Source organism: Gorilla gorilla, chromosome 1 (assembly GCF_029281585.2).
Source record: "Gorilla gorilla gorilla isolate KB3781 chromosome 1, NHGRI_mGorGor1-v2.1_pri, whole genome shotgun sequence".
Lineage (NCBI taxonomy): Eukaryota > Metazoa > Chordata > Mammalia > Primates > Hominidae > Gorilla > Gorilla gorilla.
This window is the reverse complement of record NC_073224.2, coordinates 31,277,616-31,303,314: the sequence shown is the minus strand read 5'-3', so window position 1 is coordinate 31,303,314 and position 25,699 is coordinate 31,277,616. Positions and strand designations below refer to the sequence as shown.

The window sequence follows — 25,699 nt, the reverse complement described above, 5'->3', positions numbered from 1 at the left end:
CGAGATCAGCCTGGCCAACATGGTGAAACCCTGTCTCTACTAAAAATACAAAACTAAGCCAGGTGTGGTGGTGCGTGCCTGTAATCCCAGGTACTCAGAGGCTGAGGCAGGAGAATTGCTGGAACCCAGGAGACAGAGGTTGCAGTGAGCCGAGATCATGCCATTGCACTGTAGCCTTGGCGACAGAGTGAGACTCCATCTCAAAAAAAAAAAAAAAAATCACCTTACTGAAGACATTGTTCATTGCATTACTTAGTGTCTCCTACTGAGGACTTATATGTAAAATTTCTTTCAGGATCAGTGCTAGAAAAAACTGTTTCTTGGCATATGCAGTAATGTTTCTCCATTTTGTTAATGGGACATACTTAACTAATCATCTTCCCTGATCAATTATACCATTAACATTATCATATCTGTATTTTCCTTTACTGTGGTCCCCATGTCCTTTGTAAACTGCTTGAAATTCATTGTGGAAAGAGTTAAATTGAAATACCCACATAATAAGCATTTTCCTTTTGTTAATTCCTTCTTGGGACTGAAGCATTTTTTCCTTTCTGTGTATTTTGCTTTTAAATATTTTGAAATGCCAAATTGTAAAAGGTAATACATTCTTGTTAAAATATGGCATGTGAAAAGACTGTGATCAAATGGTTAATATCATTCCATATTTTAAAGTGATTACATGGATTATGTCATTAACTAGTAATTATGAATAAATGGCAGACTGTTTTTAAAGCAAAGAATATATTCTACATTTTATGTTGGACACCCTGGCTTGTGTTATTATATAATTTCTACCAAATTAATTACTATAATTATTGTATCTTGATATATAAAATGATTCCACAGAAAATAAGTTACACTTACAGTTAACATTACAGACTAATTTGTTTCTTGAAAACTAAACTGTTGTTTTCTTTACCTCTTTGGGATAGACCTTACTATAAAAGAACCTGTCATCAACATAAAATTAGATAAAGCTAAAATGCTATCATTTACTTGGCTGAGATCGTAATATTATGTTTTTGAAATGAGGTTTACTGAAATGTTATCTTGAGGTAATCATATTTATTCTCCTTATTTACACCATATCTATGGTGCTCTACTCACGTCCTTGAAATAGGGAACAGGGACACCATAGTATGAAAACGTGGCCTCACTGCTGGAGTTCATAAATTTTGTTCAGCTTTGGATGAGTTCAAAGAATTGCCATGTAAGAGAAGCCTTACAGAGGGAATTTATCTGATTATGGCAGTAATAATTACCCAGCTGTTTATTGCAGATAGAGAAATAATTCATGTAGGCAATAGGCCGTGGTGGCAATGACACTCCGCATTTAGTAAATATGCAAACTGTTCACTTCTAATTAACCAAGCTAGAGGATGCCCTTATTAAATGTATAAACTAAAAGTGCCTTCCTGACAAGTGATGAATTGTTACAATGCACAAACTCTTGCCACAGAATTATTGGAGTGAACTTGGGGCTTAACTTCATTAAGAGATCTTGTGGGATAGTTAAATGAGGATGGACAGCATAACAAGGCTTACCTGACAGCCAATGATATGTTAGAGCTTAATGGAACTGCACCTTTTCTTCTGTCCTACTTAACTGTTGAGATTCACAATAAATCGTGAAACTGCAAAGTTAATTTGAGTTTGAATAATAAAAATAAATGAAATAACATGACAGCCCACTTAGGGAAGCTACCTGACAGTTTACCTATTTATTGAATGAACCTACAAAACAGCCAGTTTTTTTAATGATTCAAATATCTTTCACATATCAAAAACTGAAAATATGCCACCCTTTAAAATAATTAGTTTAACAAAAATCATCCTGTGGAATAGCTTTAAAATGAAATACATTTCAAAAAGCAAACAAATGAGTTTTATCAAAGAAAACATAAAAAATTAATATTGGCTCTGAGTTTCACTTGATTTTTAGCAAACAATCAACGATGAAATAGCTCTGTTTTTATTTTACACTTAACCTTACATTGAGATAACTATTCATTCTTTATCAAACATCTATACTAATATTTGTATAACAGTTAAGAAACAGGTAATGTCTATTTTACAAATTTGTTGTGAAAATTGAATGAGATAATAAAGGGCTTAGCACCATGCTTGGTATACCATAAGTGCTCAAAATATGTTAGCAATTTTAATGTGTTTGAATGACATTAGCTCTATTTGATTAAAATATCATTTCCTATTGTTTTATCAGAATATATTTTATTTCATAGTATTATTTCTTCCATTACCTCTGTAGTAACTAAATAAATAAGTTTTAAAAACTTAACATCTAGTATGTTTCCAGTACTGTTCTTTTATTTCTTATAAGTTGAATTTACAAAATGCAAGACAGTATTAGATAGCCTTCCAACACAGGTACTTTGTAAATGATTTGGTACTGATAATCAAAATGTTAAGATGATTTTAAAATGTACTCCAGGCAACTAGTCAACCCAAAACAGAGCTCACAAAAAGTTAAAGTAACTACATGTATTAACATTTAAACAACTTTATGACATATTTTTGCAAGTGGAAAAAGTGAGGTGCAGAGATAGTAAGTAATTTGACTAAGGATACGAAACTATTCATTGGTGTAGGTGAGATTCATGCTGAGGTCTATTGAGACTCTAAGCTTGCCTTTTCATCCTTATTACCCAGACTTTGAGACTATAAAATGTGTGAACTGGCATTTTAGATAATGCCAGAATATTACTGAAAATGTTTGCTTAATTATCCACTTACTATACAACATGAGAGGAAAAATATGTAAAAGAATATTATACATTTTAAGAGAATCAGACTCTTTAACTATTCAAATATTCCTCCAAATTTAGAATAGATAACTTCATTATTGAAGATTTATGTACTAAAAAATAATACATAACCCCTCCTTTCAAAAATTTATGCAATCATACATTTACAACATACAGTCTTATTTTCAATGAACACTATGCATAAAGAACTGTAATGAGTAGGGAAATTGTCAGTTATATATTCATACTGATGATCTTCAAAATAGAAGATAAAATTTCCATATCTCAATGAGAGAATGCAATAATGAAGGGCCCAAATAAAATAGTTTTAATTAAGAGAGAAGCCATGTATAAGAATAACAGTTTTTTGTTATTATTATTATTATTATTTTTGAGACAGAGTTTTGCTCTTGTTGCCCAGGCTGGAGTGCAATGGCGCGATCTCTGCTGACGGCAACCTCTGCCTCCTGGGTTCGAGCGATTCTCCTGCCTCAGCCTCCCGAGTAGCTGGGATTACAGGCATATGCCACCATGCTTGGCTAACTTTGTATTTTTAGTAGAGACGGGGTTTCTCCATGTTGGTCAGGTTGGTCTCTAACTCCTGACCTCAGGTGATCCTCCCGCCTCAGCCTCCCAAAGTGCTGGGATTACAGGCGTAAGGCACCACTCCCCGACAGTAGTTTTTTTTAAGGCTTTAAATGCATGCATAAATTTAAAACAACTTAGGTTTCACAACTTGAAGAAAGAGTAAGACCAAGCAAAAGTAAAGATGATACTCCATTTAAGGAAAGCATAATAATAATAGCCAATATTTATTGAGTGGTTATTGTAGTTATAATGTGTGGATTTCTAGGAAAGACAATGAATATGTGCTCTTTTGCCTATAACCCTTTTCTAAAAGCAGCCAAAATGAAAAAAAAAAGCACAAAAATATGGGAAAACAAGGGAAATACGCATGAAAACAAGGAAACAGTCACAACCCCCATCATAAACTCTGGAGAATATCTGGAAGCTGAATGAATGAAGAATATCTGCCAGGTTCAATTTAATTTAAAGCCCAAGTACACTGTATCTTCCTTAATCACAAAATCAGTGTAGTATATGGGCAAGTTCAATACTGAACAAATTTGACGGCCCTAGTGAGAACCCCAGCCAAGAGGGTTTATAAAGACTTGGGGATAAAAGGGATGCAGGACTGAAGAGAGAATTTGCAGCCAAGCAATTTCCCTTTTTGTTGATCAGAACTTCTGATTGGGTTGACAACCGATGGCAAATTGGACTGGAGGAGAATGAGGAAAAGTAGCTTGAGAGCTTTTGAATAAGGTCAACTGATGAAACAAAAGCCAGTTTATGAGCAGTAGAACTTCACACTAATCCCACTTCATGAAATCAATATCCACAGTGACAGGCGGTCAAACAGGACTTGGGAGGAGAGTGACAAAAGCACAGCTGCCCATTTCTCCAGTTTATTCTTCATCCCTCATCAGATGGTTGAATGACTGAGCAAGAAAACAAGCCATCAATATCCAGCCTTCTAGCAGAGTACAAGAATTTTTAGACAATTAGAGATTTTGGTAAGGTATAACATTACTCCAACAAAATATATTGCTTTCCTGTATATAAACAATAATCACTTGGACAATGAAAGAAAATATACCATTAACAAATACAACAGAAAAATACAATATTTCTAGAAATAAAATTAACAAATAAAAATACATCCTATATTAGGACAATCATAAAAATTTACTGATGAACATTTTTTAAATTCCCACATAAATAAGGAGACATTCCTTTACAAGAAGATTAAAATTATGAAAATACAACTTTTTCCTACACTATAAGTTTAATTTAAACTATTTAAAAACATAATCTGGGGCTGGGTGTAGTGGCTCACACCTATAATCCTAGCACTTTGGGAGGCTGAGATGGGCCGATCACTTGAGGTCAGGAGTTTGAGACCAGCCTGGCCAACATGGCGAAACTCTGTCTCTACTAAAAATACAAAAATTAGCCAGGTGTGGTGGCGCAGGCCTGTAATACCAGCTACTCAGGAGGCTGGGGGACCAGACTTCCTTGAGCCCAGGAGGCAGAGGTTGCAGTGAGCTGAGATCTTGCCACTGCATTCTAGCCTGAGTGACAGAGCAAGACTCTGTCTCTAAAAATAAATTAATTAATTAAAATAAAAACACAATTTGGTATTTTTGAAACATGTCAAAATGCTTCAAAATTTAGTTGGATAGAGAATTTTAAAAATAAGCCACAATATTTTTTGGAAAAAAAAGTATTTTATAGCTATTTAGGCCATGTGATACTATGTAGAATTACAAAGAAAGAGAAGAATCAGACAGCACAGGTTGACAAGAAATATACTTGAGAACATGTGGGCACTTAGTATATGATAAGATGGCACTTACAGTAAGAGATGAAGCAATAATTTAATAAATGCTTTGGAATAACTTGCTGGTCATTAAAAATTTTTTAGGCCAAATTTCAAATGCACTCCTTGTATTAAATAGATTCCAGAGAGATTCAATATTCAGTGTGACAAAAGTAACTCTAAAACATCAAAAGAAAATATGGTGTTTTTTAAGAACTATTTTAAGAACTATTCTTAAAATCATGCAAAGAAGAAATTATAAAAGAAATTATTGGTAAATATAACCATATAAAGAACTGAAAGGCCAATATGTTTCAGAATTTCCATAAATATGTTTGCAAGTCAAATGCAAACAAGGAAAGATAATTTCAGCACAGATGATAAAGGATTTGTTTCCTTAACATATATAGAGTTTTTACAAGTGCACAGGAAAAAAAATAAACTAATTAGGCAAACAGAACAAATATAAACAGGAAAGTCATCACAGAATACAAATGGCTACTAAAGATATTCAAATTAATAAAATTCAAAAATTAAATTAAAAATTAGAATTGTTCTTTATTAGATTAGAAATTATTAACAAAAGTATAAAGAAACAGGAATTTTTGTGCACTGTTGGTAGAAGTACAAATTGATATTTTTCTTATGAAAATCAGACAATTTTTTTTATTTTTATTTATTTATTTTTTTGAGACAGAGTCTCACTCTGTTGCCCAGACTGGAGTGCAGTAGCACAGTCTCAGCTCACTGCAACCTCCACTGCCTGGGTTCAGGTGATTCTCCTGCCTCAGCCTCCCGAGTAGCTGGGACTACAGGCATGTGCCACCAAGCCTGGCTAATTTTTGTATTCTTAGTAGAGACGGGGTTTCACCATGTTGGCCAAGCTGGTCTCCAACTCCTGACCTCACGTGATCCACCCACCTCGGCCTCCCAAAGTGCTGAGATTACAGGCATGAGCCACCACACCCGGCTGACAATATGTTTTAAAATATAAGATATGTTTAAATTTTTACCCAAAATCTCATTTATAGAATTATACAGAAAAGAAGATAACAGTATAAATGCAAATAATTTCTTGCAGATAAATGATATATTAAATGTCCATTAATATAGATAGAACTTATTCAGATACAAGTTATGGCACAAACACCATAGACATACATGTATACTATAGGCACTGAAAATTTTGACATGAAATTTATATGTATTGACATAGAAAATGTAACTTGTCTTGGTGGATAAATAATTCCTTCACTCCTGTTTCCTTCCATGTGGAGGAATGTACAACAGCTAGAAAAGCAGTTTAATTTGATTGGAGGTTAGCTCCGCCCATGTCCCTTCAGAGGACAGGGGTGGCAGCAGACATGCTGAGCTTGGCAAGACCAGAGGCTAACGCAGAGAGGAAGTGTCTGCTTAGTACTGTGGTGATTGCCTGGGAAAATCTATCTAACTCCTGTTATGCAGTATTTGAAAAGCCCGTTATCTGCACATATACTGTATTCCATATTACTAGCTTTAGCAATCATACATGTGATTTTTTGGTCTCTCATCTGCCCTATTGTTTTGTCTTATTTCCCCATTGGCCTAGATCACAGTTAGGGAAGAGTGAGATTTATTAGATAGACTTCCTCAGACCCATTTAGTTCTAAATCAAACAATAATTGTTTGCTTGAGTTCCCACTATGTTTCAAGTACTGTGGTAGGTGCTAGGAGTATAGTGATTTATGAGGAAGGATGGGCAATATGAAAATAACTCCAAAAATTTTACAATGGGATAAATTCAGGGGAGGAAAATTATGGAGAATTATGGAAGTATACAAAAGAAAGATTTAATCTATTTATAGGTTGGGTGGGATGATTGGGGGTTAGGAAAGATTTCTCTGAAGAGGTGAAATTTAAGAGGATATCTTAAGGATAGAAACAAATCTTTTATGGGCCCCTGACTTTGGGAAAGAAACTTTATATGGCTTCACAAAGGGGACCCAACAAATGTATTCATGGTATGCATTTCAGCTCACCGATGAGGTGATCCCAATCCTTTTACTTTTCAGGCTCACTGTAGACCCTTTCATAAGATAAATTGGAATGGTCTCAGTTGATATTTGCTGGCAGGAAAGAATATTAAACACTATAAAGGGTAACTCAACATGAATTTGAAGTATTACATGGACTGTGGACTGGAGTTCTGGCCTCAACACCAGGTTTACGGGAGAGGGCTGATGCTAATACGTCCTGGGTCTATATATGGAAGATTCTCTGGGCCTACCTACTCCAGACTAAGTCCCTCTTGACCCCATGGATCCAGCCATTCTGACAGTGTCATCTTTAGGAAAAATGAATGGTACATGAGTGTGCGCAATGAGTGGTAACCTCAGAGGCCAGAGTGGAGTGCCAGTATGGCATTGGCAATAATCCAGAACACCAGAGGGACTTCCTCAGCAGGAAAAAAAAAAGTCACAATACCTTGCAGACCAAAGATCAGTGGAGATAGTGGGGTAGTGATTAAAACAATGGGCCAGTAGACAGTTTGGAATTACCAGTTTTCTTTCTTTCTGTCTGACAAATGAAGTCCTGAAAGAAGAAGTGGCTAAATAAGTTTCAGAGTCCTTAGACAATTTAAGAGAAGAAAAATTAATTGGAAAAAGATTTATTCTTTGAAGAGTTTAAAAAGACTCATTCAAATATACATAGTAAGACAATATACACACACTCACAAAAACACATATTAAAGGTTATTCTCTAAAAGTGCTTGTCTGGTATGATTTTGAAAGAGGTTTTATGTTATTTTACTTGTTATTTTACTTGTAAAGTGTTTGCTATTTGTATTTTTATTAATTTTCTATATGTTTTAAAGTTTTTATAATATTGTATTATTTTTATCAAAAAAGTTACAGAAAATAATGTGGAGCTGATATAAATAAGTTTCCTAAATATATTTAATAAAATTTTTACTAATTTTTTATTACCTGCAGGATGGCTAATGTTAAATATTACTACTTCAACATGCAAGTTGCTCTTTTTTCCAAAACCATTGCCAATTTGTTTGAATAATGTCACTGAGAAGATGGCAGGAATGGAAAATTCTGGTAGAAAGCATGCTAAAGTCTGTGTAACAGGTACATATTTTAAGTACCCCTCATTTATTTTTCTTTATCAGAAAGTCATTTTCTCTCTCTGCACTACATCTAATTATAGCCACTGGGAGAATAGGTCCTACCATGGAATGAGAAATAGAAGGGATGGAAGAGGAGCTGGAAAAAGTAAAAAGGGTGACAACCCTGCCTCTTCCAACCCCAAGGGACTGTGGAAGGCAGAAGAGAGGGCAGGAGAAGGATCATAATGCATCATCCTGTTCCCTGGACCTGTAAACTCCAGGCCAAGTCTTAGAAGCAGAGAGGAAAGTTTGGTAGTTTGAGAGGAATGCCAAAGACGGGTGTGTTCCTACCTACTTGGGTTCCTGGGAGAATATCATTTGTATAAGACAGCCTTGAGACAATAAGGGATGGTTCCAGCACAGTAAAGAGTATCAAACAGTGAAGTCAGGTAGAAAGGGCTTAGTACTCTCATGTTTTTCTTGCCTCCCATATCATCTAGAAGGACCAAAGTTCAAACATATCCTTTAAGGGATAAGCCAGATCAAAAGTAAGAGCCAAGGATTGAATCATGAGAACGGCTACGGCAAAAATATAAACAACCTTGAATCAAAGTCTGCAGGGTAACCAACCTTGTCCAAGGAGTCATTTGGAGCACATGGAAGACCTCAGAGATACTGGCAGAGAAAGAAAGAGATGACACAGGGCCTAGGGAGCTAAGGAAAGCCACCAGACCCAAATTAAGTTGACAGTGCTTACATCAAATGCAAGTCTTAGCAGCAGATGTCAGCAGAACTCCTAGGGACAAGAATGATCAATCACATAGCAGCAGACACCAGCCACTGTTACCTACATATAAGTCAGGGTTCCCTTTTAAGCCTTAGAGCCACCGGTAACATAAGCCCCCTCTACACTCATAGGTCATCTTAGAGAGGATCATGGAGAACTCAAGGAATTATGAAAAAGATCCACTTATTTAAAAGATTATCATTAATTACTGTATTAAACCAAAGTAAATTGATATCTAGTTTTTCCCTCTCCCATCCCAGTGCCAGCAGGAGGTAATGTGATCGAAGAATACACCAAGAATATTAAAGTTAAAGGAATAAAAAGTTGTTATAGTTCATGGTACATCTGAGTGTGATGCCTTATCTATAAACATGTCATGGCTAAACTCACAATCTAGAGTGTATTAGTTTATTTAGATGAATTTTGTGAATCTGGATATATATGTCTTTCTAGTAACATATATACACACTTATACAGATTCAGTGACTATCAATAGTTCTGGCCCAAAATATCTCACAGAACTCCACAATCCAGCAGGCTGCAGCCACATCCTCTCTGCTGGAGTGTGAATCTCATCATTAGTGTGTGGGGAGAGGATCCTCCAAACATTTCCTTTCTTGGGTTCTCTTCCTTAGGCCTAGAGGTGCTGCTGACTTCTCCCAGTATTTACTATTTCTGTATTCTCTAGAGTTCTCTCTTATAATATACAAATTATAATCCTGTATGTTTTTGTAAATTATGTTTATGTGTAAAAGTCTTAGCCTTTTCTTTTTTTTAAAAAAAAAATGTTTATTTATTTAGAGACAAGGCCTTATGATATTGCCCAGGTAAGACTCAAATGATCCTCCCACCTCAGCCTCCCAAGTATCTGGGACTACAGGCATGCACCACTGTGTCCAGCATTAGCCTTTAGTTATCACTGGTAAGATGACTGTTGCAGCTACAGTCATTTTGTACATATTTCAGAAAAAAGAAAAAAAATGGAAGAAGAACTAGCAGATCTCATTGCTCAAAATGAAGTCATATTGCCATTCTTAGATAAAAGTTTAGAAAAACAATAATAACATGAGTTAAGTTGCAGTGTTGGAATGAACATTGAGTGATCAAATCTATGAAATTTTCCATACTCCACCTCATTGCAGAATCAACATTTGTGTCAGTCACCAATTTTTTAGCTCTCAGTTTCAAATAATTTATTTTTTGGTACACTTGGTAAAACTGGACCTGGATCCGTAACATTTTACCTTTACTAATTTGTATAACATTAGTCTGAAAATAAAGGGTTCTGGAGGGATATGTCAACGCATGACTGGGGAAAGTGTTACCCCTTCCCTCCTCCGGTTCCAATTGTCTGCTTTCTTTCTTCAGTGGCTTGGCTATTAGCTCTATGCAGAAGAACCACTAGTGCCTAACAGCTAGTGAGTTTTGCTCGTACTCCAACAAAGGTAGGTCCTTGCTTATCAATTCCAGCCCATCTGCACCACCATGGGCAGTTTTCTGCTCGTCAGGGTCAGACCACTAGCTGCAGAACAGCTCTCGCCCATGACATCTGAGAGAACCCCACAATCCAGCAGGCTGCAGCCACATCCTCCCCAATGAAGTCTGAATTGCATTGTTTATGGGTGGGGAGAGGCTCTTCCAAACTTTTCCATTCCTTGGGTTCTCTCCCATGGGCCTAGAGGTGGTAACTTCTCCCAATATTTACTATATTTGTATTCTCTAGAGTTCCCTTTTGTTCATTTTAAAAGTTATTCATCTTGTATTACTTAATAAAGCTTCATATTATATTTTCTCAGTTCAAATTACTGGTGTGGATTTTGTCTCCTGACTAGTCGCTGACTGATACAATATCCAAAAACTCTACTTCTTTACTTAAACTTTATATGAAGTGCTTCATTCCTTTCCCAAAGAAGATGGTACCATTGTTGCATCTGTTACTGTATTTAATTTAAAGCCATGTGCAGTCCTGTCCATCAGGTTTGGGTGTAACTCTTAATTATCTGACAACTAAATTAAAATACTAATTATCTGCCTATAACACACCAGCACTGAATGGTAGAGAAGGAATGGAATAAGAATAACCACAACAAAATGTCCACATTAGGAAAAATAGAAAATGAGAAAGAAATAGTTACTAATTCAGAGCAAACAATAAATCCTGCTACACAGGTATAGTGAAGAGTTCCTGTTCAAGAGGTGTTTTCTTGGGTAGACAAACAGAATATTCCATGTCTGTTATCTTCCATGACCACATATGAGGTGGCCATTGTAGAGGACAATATTTCTGGAGAATGCATTGTTCTAGTAGCCCACTAGGGGCCTATTGGTCCAAGTTCAGTAGTTTTATGATTGCCTGAGGGCAGGTCACAGCTGGCCAAGTTGGGATTTCTTTAGTAACAGGAACTTTCAATGATATTGCAGGCTTCTGGCTTCTTTGTTTGTGGTCAGTTTCATGAGCAAGTGACCACAACCAAGAATCTGGTCTAGACAGTTTTCTAGAATTTATGGTCTTAGATGCTGGCTTCTAAACTCTGTTGCTGTTTTTTTGTTTGTTTTGTTTTGTTTGTTTGTTTGTTTGGCAGCCAGTACTTGCATTCATCCAAAACAACCAATTTGGGTGGCAGGGCAACAATTCACTAATTGTTAAAATTTTCTAGCTTGGATTTTATTCTTTAAACATAATAAGATTGACGGATTGTTTTCTTCTTCTTCTTTCTTCTTCTTCTTCCTACTTCTCACTCATGGTGTCTTGTTTTCCTAACTCCCTGGTACCTTTGCTGTGCTGGCCATTGCATTTGAAAAATACTTTGTAGGAATACTCTTAGTACTAGAATGACAGCATCTTCCCTGGTAGAGGCTTTTCAAATGTTTCCATCAGGTTCCTGGGTCACTATCAGTCTGAGACCTTCTAAGTTCAAGTACAAGACTTTAAGTTATCTAAACCACCTGGATAACTAGCAGTGTGCTTGCAAATCTCATATTAAGCTAGTTTACTTCCATTATTACTTACTCTAAGGTTATGGCTTTTGGGGATCCTGGCTGAAAGAAGAGGTGGAAGTTAATCAGAGTTCTTACCTTTGGTTGCCATGACTTGGATTTTTTTTTCCTCCTGCTCCCGCAATGCAACCAAAAGCACGGCTCTTTCTCAGTTAGTCAGGTATTCTTTTAGATAGGCACATGACCTCAGGGCAAAAGCAGTTTTGAGGTAGACTCATATCTGAATTCTCATCTTCTCCTGTGCCTTGTCTAGTAAATTATTTACTGTATTGATAGCTCTTTAATGCTTAGATGTCAGCAGGTGGAGAGTTGTTTTGAATTGCTCAGCCATTATTAGACAAAACAACATTCCTAATCTGATCTTTGTCTTGGACTCACATACTTGTGAAGTCCTGAGGTTTATCTCTAGCTAAAGCCCTACATTTCCTAGCCACTGCTTATGACCCCATTAGTTTGGGGCATAGCAGTTGTGTTTTTCAACATTTTAAGGTGCCAAATTACAGGACTCTTATTAAACGGACACACATTGTACATGTTGAGCATCTCTGTTAGCAAAGCAGTTATTAACTTCTGTCTCTGCTCGCAGATTGGCAACCTCTAGTCCAAGTTAATCTGTTCCTCACAGAAATTTGCTCAAAGGGTCAAAGAGGAGGCAGCACACACCAATATTCTTAAAAGCGCCTATCATTTCTATTAATGTCAAACCCTCAAATGATAATGATCTGCATCACATGGTAGAGAAGACGGGATTTGTAATAAAAAAATTACATAAAGATTTACATAATTACTTATTATTATTATTTTGAGATAGTCTCACTCTGTCACCCAGGCTAGGGCAGTGGTGTGATATCAGAACACCGCAACCTCTGCCTCCTGGGTTCAAGCAATTCTCCTGCCTCAACCTCCCAAGTAGCTGGGACTACAGGAGCCCACCACCTCGCCAGCTAATTTTTTTGAATTTTTAGTTGAAATGGGGTTTCTCCATGTTGTCCAGGCTGGTTTTGAACTCCTGACCTCAGGTAATCCATCTCTTTCGGCCTTCCAAAGTGTTAGGATTACAGGTGTGAGCCACTGTGCCTGGCCAAATTAGTGTTTTCCATTCTAGCACCAAACTATCTCCAATAACCAAATTCCCATTTTAAGTTCTGTTACTTTTAATATCCTTCTAATGTCTCATTGGCCATGACTAAGTCACATGGCTAACACTAAAAACAAGGAAATCTATGAAAGTGAGTTTTTAGTTTTCTAGCCTCAATAGCAGAGAAGGCAATTTATAAAGAGGTTAGGATGGGTCTTAATGTGAGCCTAGTTATTTATGGTATATGCTTCAATTGAAATATGACCCATAGAACTTGTAATAATTCAAAACATAAAGAGGCAGTGTGGTCTGGCTTTAAAAAAGACTGAGTTCCAACCTCTAGATCCACCATTATTTTGGTGTGTGACCTTACCCTTTACTTAAACACTGAATTTTATTTTTCATCTCTGAGGTATAAGAAGACACATCCCAAAAGGGGGTTTGTGTGGATAGACGAGATAACATATAAAACACCATGCACACGATAGGTGCTAAATAAATGACTTGCTGTGATTGCCCTCCATTTACTGAGCTGGTCCTTGTTTACAATGTCTAAATTTGTTCATCTGTATGTTTGGCTTGATAATCATGACATTTCTGATTATAACATACCAGATTGATCTCTCTCTTATTGTTATCTACCAAGAACACATATGTATCCTATACCTACATATAGAAATGTTTAATGTCTGTAATTAAAGTGTTTCTTTTGTTTGTGTTTATACCATTTCAGTAACTACTCAGTTATAATGTTATTTGCCTACCCTGTACATGTGTCTAAAGACGAATATTTTATCAGCAAGCATCTACTCAATGCCAATAGTCTAGGTATATTCCAGATTATTATCATTTGCATTTCTATTTTCCACTTAATATTAATTGTGACTTTAAAATTAAGTTGGTGAAAATTCTGAAGAGTTGATATGTGATTGCAAAAGGAGGGCAAATACAAACACCACCCTATAGATTTTTACCCTAGGTTGCTGCTTTGATTTTTAGGTGCTGCACATGTTAGCAGTCTGAAAGGACATACTGACTTCTTTCACGTTTCTATTTCTTTATTAATTAAAGCACAGTTGGAAACGTGCTGCCTAGATAGTTTAATATATTAACAGACTTCAACTCCAGAAAACTAAAAATCTTGAGTATTGTGTTTCCCAGATGCAGAAGTGATCTCAATTTTTTTTTAGGTTTGTCATTAGTCTATTGCATTTGTTGGTTCTGTATATTCTTCTGCCAGAGCAAGATTATTTAAAAAGCATGATGGTGAGTATACTGGAGCTGCCAGTTAGTCATTATAAGGATGAGAGATTATGTTCAAATCTTTTGAATTGAGTTTCCTAGAAACTCGACGCATATTCATAAACATCACTTTTAAAGTTTTTTTGCTTCATCCTTGAAAACAAATGCAAATTAGCAGACTACAAAGACAGCATTTAACACAAATATTGATATAAATATTTTGAAACAGCAAGCTGTTAGTTAGCTGTTAGTTCTGGATTCTGATGATCATCACTGGGAACAAACACTGACAGTATAACAGAGGAAATACAACAAAGAGAACGAAACTGAGAATTTTAAGATCTAAGTGAATTTCTCATAGTACAACTAGAAGTTGTTCACATAAAAATAACAGCAATAGGCATAGAACAGTTTTTTTTTTTTGCATGACAAGCTAAGTGTATGAATGTATGGATTTCAGAATAATCAAGGAAACTAAGCACACAGCCCAGTCGATGCCAATATGACAGAGCTGCCTAGGGATCTTGAAAGCACTGGAGATTGTTCTCATAAATGTGATATTTCATCAGCACTACACAGATCATGAAAAGGCTGATAATGCATTTTAATAGACCTTACCTATTAGCATTTTGGCAAGCATGTCAATGAATCTAAGAACTCTTTAATATAAGATTAAAATTGGAATAATGTTCATATTAATGATAAATCCATTAGTCATTCTTCTCCAAAACTCTGAAAGGTCAATTTAGTAATTTGTAAAGGTGTTGCCACTTCTGAGATAACGTTCCCTATCTTTGGGAATTCAAAACAACCTTTATGCTTCAGGAGTAAAAAAGATATTTCAATATCATCTGTTAATACTGTGAAGATTTTTTAAAATTTGATGATAGCCTTTTAACTTCTGATTTTAAACATATAATGTAATGTGTGTGTGTATACATCTTGATTTACATATATTATCATATCCATCTTAGTCACGGTAGGGGATAATTTTATATCATATATTTATGGTACAAAATCCCTTATGCCATATCTTAATCTCATTTAAATGTCTCTTGCACTTTTAAGGGATTCAACATACTTTAGTTTCATTGTAAATAAATACATAGATTTTTGTATTTTTAAAATATACTTATTACCATATTAAGCTAATTTTCTCAGACTTAAAGGGATACTGGAAATCTTCTAATTCCTCATCAAATGCAGAAATCCTTTCTACCTATGTCCTGACATTTTAGATAAATCCTTCTGTCAGAGTACAAGTCAGCCTATTATTGAATAGCTCTCATTATTAGAAACACGTTTTCCGGCTGGGCGCGGTGGCTCACGCCTGTAATCCCAGCACTTTGGGAGGCCGAGGCGGGCGGATCATGAGGTCAGGAGATCGAGACCATCCTGGCTAACACGGTGAAACCCCGTCTCTACTAAAAAAATACAAAAAATTAGCCGGGCGTGCTGGCGGGCACCTGTAGTCCCAGCTACTCGGAGGCTAAGGCAGGAGAATGGCGTGAACCTGGGAGGCGGAGCTTGCAGTGAGCCGAGATTGTGCCACTGCACTCCAGCCTGGACGACAGAGCAAGACTCTGTCTCAAAAAAAAAAAAAAAAAGAAACACGTTTTCCATGTTCAATTCAAATCTATCTATTTGTCCAAATTTTTCCCTTTTCAGAAATATAGTGCATGATGTTTTGTTTGTTTGTTTTTCTGAGATGGAGTTTCACTCTTGTTGCCCAGGCTGGAGTGCACTAGCACATTCTTGGCTCACTGCAACCTCCGCCTCCCGGGTTCAAGAGATTCTCCTGCATCAACTTCCTGAGTAGCTGGGATTACATGCGCCTGCCACCACGCTTGGCTAATTTTTTTAATTTTTAGTAGAGATGGGGTTTCACCATGTTGGCCAGTCTGGTCTCGAACTACTGACCTCAAGTAATTCACCTGCCACAGCCTCCCAAAGTGCTGGGATTACAGGCGTGAGCCACCGTGCCCAGCCGATGGTTCTCAAAAATGTGAAGGTCAATATCATGTCTTCCTTTAGGCTTCTATCTTCCAATCTGGGCCATGTCTTTGTGAATTCCAATCCCCATAAAATTCCTGGTTGCTTTCTGCTGGATGCAAACTTTTTTCATCAATATTCATCAGAAATAACAATGTTCATCCAGAATTTAACACTGAACACCACATGCAGTCCAACTGAGAAACTTTTATTCTCTAAGATCTTTCATTTCATTCATTTTGTAAACATGAAGTAGCGTAATATATTGGATAGAGCACTATTCTTGAGGTCATAAGGTCTAGAATCCCATCGCAGTTTTGCTACAATTTTAAAATTTAACCTTGGACTTCAAAAGCACAATGACTACACACTTTCGTTTGTTTCTTTAACACATGCACACAGAGAATGCCAGCATCCAAGCGTCGATTTCTTAGGTGAGGGATCAAAGGTGTGCCTTCTGAAAAAACTGAGAGAAAAAGCCTAGGCCTCAGAGTACAGTGACTTGTAGGTACAAAGCACAGATCCATCTCTCCCCCTTCACTCAAAGGCAGATGGAGAATCTATTCCCTCCATAGATCATTATAAATTTCTTCTTTGGAGAAACTCAATACTTCTTAAAGAAAGACCTGGTGTTTGTGGGTGCCCTAATGAGTCATCTCTTCATTGTATCACTTTAAAAGCAAACAAAGCCTATCAGTCAACAACATCTGCTTATGCATGTATATATTCAAATCATCATTTAAATTTCTCATGCTCATGCATAAACGAACAGCTCAAGATCACCAGTTGTGTGAGGCAAGACTCAACATAAAAGGGAAGATGAAAATAATCACTAGGAAAAAAAAAACATCCTGAAGGAAATTGATAGCACACACACTGGAATAAAACTTAACCTTAACCTGAATTATTATCTATGCTAATTATTTTCCATTTGCCACACCTTCACTCCATTCTACATACTCGTCTGCCCTACACTGTGACCGAGAAAGATGAACTCTGCAGATTGTATCACCACGGCTGGTTTCCAGTGGGTTTAGTCTTAAAGAGAATTAGAGTGCAGGAGAAAGAAGAAATTAGGGGTATTTCTTCATTTCTGTCTCCAGTGGTGCCAAACACCTCTGGCAATAGCTGCATTGCCCTGCAAGTCTAGCTCATGGCCAAGGTTTGGGGAGTGAACGTCTTGGCTCTGACTGTTCCATTCATGCTATTTCTTGCCCTTAGTACTTCAACTCTGGCAGTAGGAACACCTTCCGAGTGCTGCTGGTCTCTGGATGCCAAAACATCCCCTGCTGAGCCCTCTGTAACTCTATTTGAGCCACCTGAGGTCGATTCCGCTTTCTGAAAAGACCCTATTTGCTCTAGTATTTTTAGAGAAATATGAGATATTTTATTAATAAAATAACAGTATGCTATGAAAAAATGATCAGAATGCTAGAAATATTTCATGAAAGTTAAAAATTGCTAAAATAAAAATGTCAGTAGTAGGGTAGGAAGGAAGTCTCTCACAAAAACAGAATGGAAGGAAAAGGCCTGGGGCTGGAGGAGGGGGCAGAAAAATTTAAGAGACTGAGTGCATTACTTCTGGAGGTCCAATATCCTACCAATAAGAACCTCATGAAGGATGAAGAAAAGAAAATAGAATGAGGAAATTATGTAAGACATAATATAAGAACATATTGTAGGCCAGGTGCGGTGGCTCACGCCTGTAATCCCAGCACTTTGGGAGGCCAAGGTGGGTGGATCACCTGAGGTTGGGAGTTCGAGACCAGCCTGACCAACATGGAGAAACCCTGTCTCCACTAAAAACACAAAATTAGCCAGGCGTGGTGGCACATGCCTATAATCCCAGCTACTCAGGAGGCTGAGGCAGGAGAATCACTTGAATCCAGGAGGCAGAGGTTGCAGTGAGCCGAGATCGTGCCATTGCACTCCAGCCCAGGCAACAAGAGCGAAACTCCGTAAAAAAAAAAAAAAAAAAAAAAAAAAAAAAAAGAACATATTGTAGAACTTAAGGGTCCACTGACTGCTCAGTACACCGAATGTAAAATGCCCATAAAATTAATAATTCTGAGAAATTATAAAAACTTCAGAGAAAAAAGAAACTATAAAAAAACTAGTTGCTCTAAAAATGTACTGCTGGATCTACCAACATGTTACTTCCAAGAACATATCTACCTCAAGTCCCCTCCAGCCAGTAACTGAGAATGGTAGGGTACTAAGGCATGACCATTCTGTCAAGGCAACAGGCTCCTTCCTGGGGAAATTTTACCTTCAGGACAACCCAACAGCCTAGTTGAACATTTCTTGGAAACGTATTATAGTCCCAGTCTCTTCCCAATCTTCTTCCTCCCCTCTTTCTACAAGTGTTAGACTTGCATTGTGGACTAACAGTGTTCTTCACTTTCTCCTGTTTATAAGTACTAGCTCTTAATTTCTCTACCTTGTCCTTGATAATAATAGCCACTATTTGTTGAGCGTCAATTATAAGCTCAGTGTTTCATATACTGCATATTTCACAAAAACTCTGCAAAGTAAATATTGGTGCTCCAATATAAAGATAAAGAAATCTGATTTCTGTTAAGATTAAGCAACTAGTTCAAGGTCACATAGCTAGAAAGTGGAAAAACTATGACTCGAATTCATATCTATCTGAATCCAAAGCCAATGTTCTCAATCTCTTATGTCTTATATTTTTTATCTTAAAGCTTTCATGATGTACCCAAGATAAATGAAAACATGAAAATATGTAAACATAAAAACTTGTACATGAACACAGGGACACAAAGAAGGGAACAGACACCAAGGCCTACTTGGCAGTGCGGGGTGGAAGGGGGCTGCGGATTGAAAAACTACCTATTAAGGTACTATGTTTATTACCTGGGTGATGAAATAATGTGCACACCAAACCCTGTGACATGCAATTTGCCTATATAACAAACCTGTACATGTACCACTGAACCAAAAATAAAAATTAAAAGAAAACACTTGTACATGAATGTTCATGGTAGCACTTTTCATAATATCCAAAAAGTGGAAACATTTCAAATGTCCATCAGCTGATTAACAGGTATAAATATGTGGTTTATTCATGCAATGAAATGTTATTTGACAATAACAAGGAATTATGTACTGATATACATATACTACAACATGGATGAACCTTGAAAACACCATGCTAAGTGAAAGAAGTCATAAAAGGTTCAATTTATATGAAATGTCCAGACTGAGCAAATTTATAGAGCCAGAAAGTAGACTAGTGGTTACCTAGAAGTGAGGGGGGACAAGTAGAATGGGGATGACTAATAAAGGGTATAGGGTTGCTTTTTAGTGTAATAAAAGTGTTTTAAATTGATTGTGGTGATGGTTGCAAAACTCTACAAATGTACTAAAATCCATAGTACTTAAATGGGTGTATTATATATTATGTGGATTTTATCTCAAAAAAGCTGTTATAATAAAAACAAAGCAAATAAATATTTCCTTTAAAAAAACTTTCATGATACATAAAAGGAAAGGTAGAAAATAATATCCATAAAAATCTTTCTAGCCAAACTATATTATACAAAATCAATATACTAAGAAACTAATTCATTTTGATGAATGACAAATTTACATTCAAAACAGAGCTACTGTTATGAGATAGTAACCATCAGCAACTATATTCAAGCATTAAACTTGGGGGAATATATTACACTGATCTTAAGTTTCTGTCAAGAGTTGTTTTTTTTTAAAGTCACTTCTCTGACTCCAAGCTAATAATGTTTTATTAATGCTACCAATCTGTAACTCTGTAGTTAGTTTCTAATTTCATTACATAATTTTCTTATTCATAACCTGGGGCAGTTTTTGCATATCAGTCTAGAGGTTACAAAAGAACATGTCTACCAAGTGCAAACTCAGCCTTAAATTAATCAATCCCATTTATCTTTGTAATAGGTCCACTCTTGGTTAAAAAATGCATTTTTGCATATGTACCACACAATTTTTTTTACTATTAACTATGAAATAGATAAACTATTTCTATTAGCAAAAGAGCAGATAAATTAAAGTTAAGGCCAATGTTGTCTGGTATCCTACACAATTCAAATGCAAAACATATTCTGATGTAAAATATTCTGCTACTTTTCTTCTTTAAATGATTTAACCCGCAAAGATAGAGGATTGGACTAGATCTTTCATATTCTCTTCGAAACTCAGACATAAATCTTAATTGTTGCTGGTATAAGTAATTAGGATAAGTCATAATTGCCTCAAGACAACATTAAAGATTGAAATATAATATTAAAAGACCTGACATAAAAATATTGCCCTAAGTCAAGGTAAAGTAACTTTTATCCTGGGCAAAATGCTGAAAATCAACACGGTTTTTGAAATATAATATGTGCATCACTGAGTGTGAAAGACAAGACTGCCTCTAAAAAGGCCTCCAATGATCCCCACTCTGGTATTCATTCCATTGCATAATTTCCTCCCTTTGAGTGTGGGAGGGGCCAATTTCTTGCTTTAAATGAACAGAATAGCAAAAGCGATGGGATGTCACTTCTGATTTTTGGTTATGAGACAAATGTAGCTTCCATCTTGGGTGCTCTCTTGTGTTCCCCAGTCACTTGCCTGAGAGAAGCCAATTTTCATGTTGTAAGCTGCCTGATGGTAAGATCCATATGGCAAGAATCTGAGGGACACCATCAGCCAACAGCCAGAAGAATTAAGGCCTATGTGAGTGAGCTTGGAAGTGAATTTTTCCCAGGGTGGAGCTTTCACATGAGGCAGCAGCCCTGGCTGACAGGTTGACTACAACCTCAAAAGAGACTTCAAGCCTACACACACAGCAAAGCCCCTCCAAGATTCCTGATTAAGAAAACTATGAGATAGAAAATATTTATTGTTTCAAACTGCTTTGAGTATAATTTCTTACACAGCAAATGGCAATTATAGTCCTGATCCCAGTGATTTTCACTGAAAAATAGAATAACGAAATGTGAAAAAGCAAGCTGCCTGATGGTGAACATCTGAAAGAGACTCCAAATCCAGTATATTTAAAATATTTAAAGCTGGTGTGAGCTTGTCATAGATGGCTCTTATTTTGAAGTATGTTCCTTCAATGCCTTGTTTGTTGAGGATTTTTATCATGAAGGGATGCTGAATTTTATTGAAAGCCTTTTTTTTTGCATATGCTGAGACAATCATCTGTTTTTTGTTTTTAGTTCTGTTTATGTAATGAATCACATTTATTGATTTCTGTATGTTGAACCTACCTTGCATCCCAGGGATAAAGCCCACTTGATCATGGTGGATTTCCTTTTTGATGTGCTGCTGGATACGGTTTGCTATTATTTTGTTGGGGATTTTTGCATCTATGTTCATCAAGGATATCGGCCTGAAGTTTTCTTTTTTTGTTGCATCTCTGCCAGGTTTAGGTATCAAGATGATGCTGCCCTCATAGAATTAGATAGTTTGGGAATAGTTTTGGTAGGAATGGTACCAGCTCTTCTTTATACATCTGATCAAATTTGGCAATAAATCTGTCTGGTTTGGGGCTTTTTCTGGTTGGTAGGCTTCTTATTATTGAATCAATTTTGGAACTCATTATTGGTCTGTTCAGGGATTAAATTTCTTCGTGGTTCAATCTTGGGAGGTTGTATGTTTCTAGGAATTTATCCATTTCTTCTAGGATTTTTACCTTATGTGCATAGAGGTATTCATAGTAGTCTCTGTGGGTTTTCTGTATTTCTGTGGGGTCAGTAGTATCATAATATTCCCTTTGTAATTTCTGATTGTATTTATTTGTATCTTCTCTCATTTTCTCATTATTAGTCTAGCTAGTGGTCTATCTTATTAACTCTTCCAAAAAGCCAACTCATGAATTCGCTGATCTTTTGTATCATGTTTTGTTTCAACTTCCTTCATTTCAGATCTAATTTTGGTTATTTCTTGTCTTCTGCTATCTTTGGGGTTGATGTGTTCTTGTTTCTCTAGTTCCTCCAGGTGCACAATCTTAGGTTATTAACTTGGGAGATTTCTGACTTTTTGATGTGGGCATTTAGCATTATGAAATTCTCCCTTGACACTGCTTTAACTGTGTCCCAGCGATTCTGGTATGTTGTATCTTTGTTCTCATCAGTTTCAAAGAATTCCTTGATTCCAGCCTTAATTTCATTGTTTACACAAAGGTCACTCAAGAGCAAGTTGTTTAATTCCCATGTAATTGTAGGTTTTTGAGGAATTTTCTTAGCAAGGATTTCTATTTTTATGGTCCTGTAGTCTGAAAGTGTGGTTGGCAGGATTACAGGTTTTTTGATTTTTGCTAAGGATTGTTTTAGGGCTGATTGTGAGGTCAATTTTAGAGTATGTACCATGTGCAGATGAGAAGAATGCATATTCTATTGTTTTGGGGTGGAAAGTACTGTAGATAGATGTCTATTAGGTCATTTAGTCAAGTGTCAAGTTCAGGTCCTGAATATCTTTGTTAGTTTTCTGCCTCAACGTTCTGTCTAATACTGTCAGTGGGATGTTGATGTCTCCCAATATTATTGTGTGGAAATCTAAGTCTCTTCACAGGCAAATGCACAGCCAAAATCATAATGAATGGGCAAAAGCTGAAAGCAATTCCCCTTGAGAAATAGAACAAGATAAAGATGCCCTCTCTCACCACTCCTACTCAACATAGTACTGGAAGTCCTTGTCAGAGCAATCAGGCAAAAGAAAGAAATGAAAGGCATCCAAATAGGAAGAGAGGAACTCAAACTATCCCTGATTGCAGATGATATCATTCTATACCAAGAAAATCCCACAGTCTCTATCTAAAAGCTCTTTGACCTGATAACAACTTCAGCAAAGTTTCAGGGTACAAAATCAATATATAAAAACCAGTAGCATTGCTATACACCAACAACATCCAAGCCGAGAGCCAAATCAAGAAGGCATCCCATTAACAATAGCCACAAAAACAATGAAATACAGGGCCAGGCATGGTGGCTCACATCTGTAATCCCAGCACTTTGGGAGGCTGAGGTGGGCTGATTACGAGGTCAGAAGTTCAAGACAAGCCGGACCAATATGGTGAAACCCTGTCTCTACGAAAAATACAAAAATTAGCTGGGCATGGTAGCACATGCTTGTAGTCCCAGCTGTTTGGGAGTCTGAGGCAGGAGAATGGCTTGAACCCGGGAGGTGGAGGTTGCAGTGAGCCAAGATTGTGCCATTGCACTCCAGCATGGGTGAAAGAGCGAGACTTCATCTCAAAAAAAAAAGAAAGAAAGAAAGAAAAGAAGAAAGAAATACATAATAAATAGAAACATAGCTAACCAGGGAGGTGACAGATCTCTACAGTGAGAATTACAAAAGACTGCTCAAAGAAATCAGAGACAATGCAACCAAATGGAAAAACATTCCATGTTCATGGATAGTGTATTAGTCCATTTTCACACTGCTATAAAGTACTTCCTGAGACTGGGTAATTTATAAAGGAAAGGGGTTTAATTGACTCACAGTTCTGCATGACTGTGGAAGCCTTAGGAAACTTATAATCATGGCAAAAGAGAAAGCAGGCACATCTTACATGGCAGCAGGCAAGAGCAAGAACGTGTGAGAGCACAGAAAAAACTACCATTTATAAAACCATCAGGTCTTGTGAGAATTCACTCACTATCACAAAACAGCATGGGGGAACGGCCCCCATAATCCCATCACTTCCCTCCCTCGACACATGGGAATTAGAGGTCCCTTCCTCAACACATGGGGATTACAGGTCCCTTCCTCAACATGTGGGGATTATGATTTGAGATAAGATTTGGGTGTGGACACAGAGCCAAACCATATTACATAGAAGAAATCAATATTGTTAAAATGGTCACACTGCCCAAAGCAATTTACAGGCTCAATGCTATTCCTATCAAACTATGAATGAAATTCTTCACAGAATTAGAAAAAAACTACTACAATTCCTATGGAGGCAAAAAAAGAGCTCAGTCAAGGCAATTCTAAATAAAAAGAACAAAGCTAGCAGCATCATTTTACTCAAATTCAAACTATACTACAAGACTACAGAAACCAAAACAGCATGGTAGTGCTACAAAAACAGATACATATGCCAATGGAACTGAATAGAGAGTCCAGAAATAATGCTGCACACCTACAACCATCAACAAAAAGAAGCAACGGGGAAAGGATTCCCTGTTCAATAAATGGTGCTGGAATAACTGGCTATCCATTTGCAGAAGATTGAAACTGAACCTCTTCCTTACACCATATATAAAAATCAACTCAAGATGGATTAAAGACTTAAATGTAAAACCTAAAACTATAAAAACCCTGGAAGATAACCTAGGACATACTACTCTGGATAAGATGCTGGCAAAGTTTTCATGAAGAAGACAACAAAACCATTTGCAACAAAAATTTAAAATGTCAAATAGGCTGGGCACAGTGGCTCATGCCTATAATCCCAGCACTTTGGGAGCCTGAGGCAGGTGGATCACAAGGTCAAGAGATCAAGACCATCTTGGCCAACATGGTGAAACCCCATCTCTACTAAAAATACAAAAATTAGTTGGGCATAGTGGCACACACCTGTAATCCCAGCTACTTGGGAGGCTGAGGCAGGAGAATTGCTTGAACCTGGGAGGCACAGGTTGCAGTGAACCAAGATTGCTCCACTGCACTCCAGTCTGGTGATGGAGCGAGACTCCATCTCCAAAAAAAAAAAGACAAATAGAATCTAATTGAGATAAAGAGCTTCTGCACAGCAAAATTTAAAAAGAACTGTGAACACAGTAAAGAGACAACCTACAGAATAGGAGGAAATATTTGCATCTATGCATCTGACAAAGTTCTAATATCCAGAATTTATAAGGAACTTAAACAAATCAACAAGCAAAAAACAAACAATCCCAATGAAAAGTGGGCAAAGGACATGCACACTTTTCAAAAGAAGATATTCATGTGGCCAACATAAATATGAAAAAATGCTCAACATCACTAATTGTTAGAGAAATGAAAATCACAACCACAATTAGATACTATCTCACACCAATCAGAATTGCTATTTTAAAAAAGTCAAAAAATAACAGACTTTGGCAAGGTCGCCAAAAAAGAAAACACTTATACACTGCTGGTGGGAATGTAAATTAGTTGAGCCATTTTGGAAATCAGTTTGGTGATTTCTCAAATAACTCAAAGCAGAATTACCACTCAACCGAGCAATCCCATTATTGGGTATATACCCAAAGGAATACAAACCATTCTGCCATAAAGACATGTGCTCACGTCTGTTCGTCTCAGTACCATTCACAATAGCAAAGACATGGAATCAACCTAGATGCCCATCAGTGGTATACTGGATAAAGAAAATGTGGTACATACA

At 36.7% G+C, this 25,699-nt stretch overlaps 1 protein-coding gene across 14 annotated transcripts in view; it reads right to left on the bottom strand.

Moving 5' to 3' along the window:
- Positions 1–25,699, bottom strand: part of SPATA17 (spermatogenesis associated 17) — a 229,757-nt gene that overhangs the window by 136,643 nt on the left and 67,415 nt on the right. For 7 of the 14 annotated variants that reach the window (XR_008677489.2, XM_055379573.2, XM_055379566.2 and 4 more), the window contains exon 6: positions 7,612–7,719. The exons of the other annotated variants lie outside the window; for them this stretch is intronic. Coding sequence is in view for 6 of the 7 variants with exons in the window: in XM_055379573.2 (XP_055235548.2) it covers positions 7,612–7,719 (108 nt within the window). In the remaining variant the exon portion in view is untranslated. The remainder of the gene's footprint in view (positions 1–7,611; positions 7,720–25,699) is intronic. 14 annotated transcript variants of the gene reach the window in all.